This window comes from Alligator sinensis, unplaced genomic scaffold (genome assembly GCF_000455745.1).
Source record: "Alligator sinensis unplaced genomic scaffold, ASM45574v1 scaffold1542_1, whole genome shotgun sequence".
NCBI lineage: Eukaryota > Metazoa > Chordata > Crocodylia > Alligatoridae > Alligator > Alligator sinensis.
In genome coordinates, this window is record NW_005842452.1 from 1,158,564 (window position 1) to 1,163,764 (window position 5,201).

Here is a 5,201-nt window from a genome sequence, read left to right on the forward strand (position 1 = left end):
GCCAGGCATGTAACCCACCCTGGGCCTCAGTTTACCCATCCAGGTAACGAGAAGCACTGCCCTTCCGTGGCTCAGGCCATAGGTCCATTTTGCCCCATCTCCTGTGTCACATCTGTTGTGGCACACTAGTCTTGGGACACATGCCCACATGCTGCAGGGTCATGGCTGGCTTCCCAATGGTACAAGTCCCAGCATCGCTCTACCTCCCCCAGCCCCCTCCAAACCTCCCCAGGGCCACCAGGGCTGAAAGAATCCAAGAGTAGCGATTCCCCCAGGTGCTCGGCAGCTTTTTATTGCACTGTCAGCCGTGCGAGCAGGCCGCGGGTCCCTGGAGGGCTCTGGGGGGACCAGGGTGGGGAAGCATGTGGGAGGGAAGCGAGCACAGTGTGGTGTGGTGTGGTGCCTTGGTGGGGCCCTCACTTCAGGGCCCTGGTTTCGGTGGTCTCGGACACCAGCTTCCCGTCCACTATCTGCTTGGAGGTTTGGATGTACACCTTGTGGCTGCTGTCCTCCGCAAGCGCGTCTTTCAGGCTGGGGCGGAGATGGTGGTCAGGCCCCAGGTCAGACCCCAGCCACCCCCTGCCACCCTCCAGGAGGGGATCCCTCTGGGCATTGCATGCTGAGGAAGGGGTGGCAGTGCCATGCCATGGGGATAAGGGGCTGGGGGATCTCCCAGGGCCTGCCCATAGTAGGTGAGGGGGGTGATGCTGGGACCAGGCACGGCCCCCTGCCTGCTGCAGGGCTCACCTGAATTCCTCGCCGCCCTCCAGCAGTCGGCGGTAGGTAGCGATCTCGGCCTCCAGCTTGACCTTGATGTTGAGCAAAGCCTGGTACTCCTCAGCCTGGCGCTGCACCTCGGTCCGCACCTGCATCAGCTCCGCCTCGGTCCGCAGGAGGAGCCCGTTGAGATGCTCCAGTTGCATCCCGTAGCGGTTCTCCACCTCCATTAGGTTGGCTTCCAGGCTGCCCTTCTGCAGGGGCAGGGATCGGGGCACAAGTGGTCAGCGGGGTTCCCTCTGGGTGCTGCTCCCCCCGCTGAGAGTGGAGGGGGCAAGGGGGCACCTGGTGAGGGGGACGGGGGCGGTGGGCACATACCAGGTTGCGCAGGGACTCGAGCTCGATCTCCAGTGTCTGGTAGGTGCGGCGCAGCTCTGTGAGGGTGCCGTGGGCCGTGTCCATGTCCTTGGTGCTCTGGGTGATCTCGATGGTGCTTTCGGTGATCTGCAGGCACAGGGCAAGATAGGAGGGTCCTGGGGGTGGTGGTGGGGTATCTCCCTTGCAACCGGTCCCAGGAGCTTGGGTTTGGGGAGGGTCTGGGGCGGGGGCAGCTCACCTGCTGGTTCCAGTACTTGTCTAGGTCCTCGCGGTTCTTCTGTGCCAGGGCTTCGTACTGGGCCCGGATGTCTGTCATGATCTTGCCCAGGTCGTGGGTCTTGGGGGAGTCCACCTCCACCGTCAGCCCCGAGCCGGAGACCTGAGCCTGCAGGCTCTTCGCCTCCTGCGGGGTGGGGACACACAGCCATGAGCCCCTGGGGTGGGGGGGATGACCCCAGCACTTCCTCCCCTTCCCCCCGGGCACCCCGGCACGGCCTCACCTCCTCGTGGTTCTTCTTCATGTAGATCAGCTCCTCCTTGAGGTTCTCGATCTCGGACTCCAGCTGCAGCCGGCTCATGTTGGTGTCGTCGATGACCTTGCGCAGCCCCGCGATGTCGGCCTCCACCGACTGCCGGATGGCCAGCTCTCCCTCATACCTGCACCGTGGATGGACCATGGAGGGGTTGGATGGCGGGGCTCAGGGCTGGGGGTCCCCATACGGTTTGGGGGCATGCTTCTGCCCCCACCCATAGACAGGGAAGGGACATTGGGTGCCCAAAGGTGCCCAAAGGGAGCAGGCACTGGGCATGGCTCTCGGGGCGCGGAGAGCGTGACCCCCACTCCCCCAGCTTCCCTTGCCCCTGCAGGGGCAGCCTCAGCCCCAAGCCCACCCAGGGAAGGGCGGCAGAGGGGACACACTTGACCCTGAAGTCGTCAGCGGCCAGGCGGGCATTGTCGATCTGCAGGACAATGCGAGCGTTGTCCACACTCTCCTCGTAGATCTGGGGGGTCAAGAGGCAGCGTCACGGGGGGCAGTGCCAGGCGGGATCTGGGGGCATCGGGGTGAGTCCCCATCCCTGCCATGGAGGAAAGCAGGGCTCCCCCCCTGCACCCAGGCTCCTGCCCTATTGCAACCCCGCTGCAGCCCCACGGCTCAGCCCCTCCCCGGCCCGGAGCTGCTCCGGGGCAGCCGTAACCCGAGTCCCTGGGCCCCCGCCAGCCACTGCCATTGTTCGTTAGCCCAGCACAGGTGCAATTAGCAAAGGGTAAGACAGGTGTGTTGCCCTGGCAACAAGGCGGCAAGGTGGGGCGGGCGCTTAAAGACACAGTTGCCTCCTTTATTTGCCGCCGTTGCCTTGAGGCCAAAAAAAACAGTGCTAGTCCCATGCCGGATTTCCGTGGGAGCCCGGGCGCCTGGGGTCCTCTCATCAGGGAGCCGCACCAGGCTCCCTTTCGCAGTCTGTCATTGGGTGACCTTGGGTTAGTGGCCTAAAGTTTAGGGCCACTTCCTTTTCAGCCCCCGGCTTGCTGTTCCCTATAACGGTGCTTGAGATGGCGGCACCGTCCTACACTGGCCTCGCTCGGGTCCGGGCAAGGAGACGCTGTCTGGGGCCAGACCACTCTGAGCGGGGTCCTGGCCGGTGGCCTAGTGGGGAAACCTCCCCGGGTGTAAGCAGGCCGCCCCCCCTGCTCCCAGCTGGCCCTGGGGGCTGCGGGGTGTAATTTAGTCTAATGGTTAGAGCCTGGAGGCCTGGGTTCTCCGCCCAGCTCCAGGGGAGGAGGGGGTGCTGGAAAAGGAGGGTCATGCCCGCAGGGGCAAATACCCCAGGCTGATTCTCCTCTCCCACCCACCCCTGGAGGGGTGGCAGGGGACGGGGCAGGTGCTTTCCAGCTGTCCCCTCCACCTGCAGCTTCTCCCTCCCTGCAGCTCCCTTTGTCCCCGGGGGCCTGCTTGGGCGGCTTCTCTGCCCCCACCCGCCTAGCTGGGGGGGTGGCATTTCCAACCCTGCTTTTGCCTCCTCTTGCACCTGCTGCTCCCCGCTGGCTCCCAGGTGAGAATGATTCTCGCCCCTCCCGGCCTCTGGAGTGAGGAAGAGGAGGAGGGGGTGAGGACTGGGCTGCCAAGGAGGTGCCAACATCCTGCTCTTTGTACCCCAGGGAAGTAGTGTGACGTGGCAGCTGTGGGCTCAGGCCCAGCCGGGGCTGGAGTGCCAGGATCAGGCCCGCTGGGGAGCAAACACTCCATGCCCTGGGTGGGATCTGCTAACCCCAGCCCTGCTGGCAGCTCCAGCACTCCCACAGGGCTGGGCTCGGCCCCTTCACCTGCTGTGGCATCGGCAGCCCACAGGGCGTGAACGTGGGGCAGGGCAAGGCTATACAGAGCCTCTGGTGGTCCCTGCTGGGGGGGAACCGGGGGGGTCTCAGGTGTACCCGAGTGCCTCCGGGAGCTGTGGCTGTGGCGGTGAGGGCGAGGCCCAACTCACCTTGTTCCTCAGGTCCTCGATGATGTCCCAGTAGTGGGTCCAGTCCTGGGTGCTGGGCCCCTTTTTGTCCAGGAACTCCCGGATCTGGACCTCCAGGTTGTGGTTCGCGGTCTCCAGGCTCCGCACCTTCTCCAGGTAGGAAGCCAGGCGGTCGTTCAGGTCCTGCATGGTCTCCTTCTCGTTGTGGATGACCGCAGAGCCCCCCAGGTAGATGCCGCTGGCTCCATAGCCCCCACCGCTGCCCCCCGAAGCTCCCAGGTAGATGCTGTTGGCTCCATAGACCCCCCTGCTGCCCCAAGGCATGGAGATCCTGGAGCCTGAGCCCCCCGCCCCGGCATAGACACTAGCCGCGGTGGTCTTCCTGGTCGTAGTGAAGCCTTGGCTGCTGCTCACGGGCCGGCGGGTGCTGGAGTAGACTGATCTGCTGATACTCATGGTGCCTGGACAGAGAGACTCTCAGCTGCAAAGGACAGAGCCTGGACAGGGCTGGAGGGTGGATACAGCCCAGCAGGCCTGGGATTTATAGCCAGGAGCCAGGGAGGGGTAGGAGGGCTCCCCAGCTCCACCTCCCTGCCTCTGGCTCTGCTGCTGCTGGTGAAGGTGGGGCCCAGATAATCCTCAGCCTTGCTCTTTGTTCCTGCAGGGGCTGCTCACCTGGGCTCCCTGGAGCTGGGGTCGGGAAGGAGCTGGAGTGGCCAGGCTGGGGGGGTGGGGTGTGTAGGTATGGCCCCAGCTGGGCTATGAAGGAGTCCCTGGATGGTGTCCCAAGGTTGGGGGACTCCAGCTGGGAGGGGGGCTCCAGGCAGGGACTGCCTCTGATGCTCCTCATATAGCCCCCAGACCTGCCTGCCCCTGCCCTGAGCATCAGCACCCAGCCTGGGGTCCCCAGCACCTTCAAGCCATCCCCAGAAGGGTGGTGGCTGGAAGTGGGGGCAGGGGAGAGCCTAGTGGGGATCTCAGCCCGCACCTCGCTTTTGCTCTGCCTGCTCACCCAGCCCCACCCCCTGGTCCCTGGCACCAGGCTGTGTTTCCAAGCATGCCCATCTAGTACACCTGCTGTTCCAGTGCACACGTGTTGTTCGTGGGGTCCTGACACTTGCTAACCTGCATGCCCCCACACTCCCTGTGCTGGCCCGGGGCTGTGACAACATCATCCTCCAGGCATCTTGCCAACCCCAGCTTCTTGCTGTGGGATTCTGGGTCTGGCAGCACAAAGCAAAGGACATATAACCCCACACTGCCCCCTTGCCCTGCTCCCTCGACCGTGAGCCTGACGCAGGGGCAGGATAATTGGCCTGGGGTGGGCATCGAGGACCCTCCTTGCTGCTGAAATGCAGCCTGCTCTGGGGTGCAGCGTGGCGGGTGCGTGGCCAAGTAGAACACAGCAGAAAGCAGAGCTGTGGGGGAGAGGGGCGTGGAGCAAGGATCCCACCCATGTGCCCGCTCTCACATCCATGGGGAAGGAGCGCGGGACTGCATTTTACAACCTAAAGCCCCGGCCCTTGCTGGAAGGGCTGGGCTGGGCTGGGCTGGTGGGGATTGCAGCTCTGGTTTGAGGGCAGGCAGTGTGGGTGGTGCTGGGCCCTGACCCTTGGAGCTGAAGCTTTGTGCAATCCCAACTG

The 5,201-nt window shown here is 64.4% G+C and overlaps 1 protein-coding gene across 1 annotated transcript; it reads right to left on the bottom strand.

The window, feature by feature from the left end:
- Positions 1–266: 266 nt before the first annotated feature.
- Positions 267–4,091, bottom strand: KRT18 (keratin 18). The gene is made up of 7 exons (XM_006030607.3): positions 3,580–4,091; positions 2,015–2,097; positions 1,596–1,752; positions 1,334–1,498; positions 1,096–1,221; positions 748–971; positions 267–531 (listed from the first exon to the last, which is right to left on the bottom strand). The coding sequence occupies exons 1-7, from the start codon at positions 4,012–4,014 to the stop codon at positions 417–419; spliced, it is 1,305 nt and encodes a 434-aa protein (XP_006030669.1). The 5' UTR covers positions 4,015–4,091; the 3' UTR covers positions 267–416.
- Between the last annotated feature and the right edge of the window lie 1,110 nt (positions 4,092–5,201).

What these genes read in the sequence shown, in the direction of transcription:
- KRT18 (XM_006030607.3), bottom strand. Translation starts at nt 4,014, where the DNA reads ATGAGTATCAGCAGATCAGTCTACTCCAGCACCCGCCGGCCCGTGAGC. An exon ending in ACAAGTACTGGAACCAGCAG is followed by an intron (nt 1,222 to 1,333) that starts GTGAGCTGCCCC and finishes CTGTGCCTGCAG; the next exon opens with ATCACCGAAAGCACCATCGA. An exon ending in GAGGGCGGCGAGGAATTCAG is followed by an intron (nt 532 to 747) that starts GTGAGCCCTGCA and finishes TCTCCGCCCCAG; the next exon opens with CCTGAAAGACGCGCTTGCGG.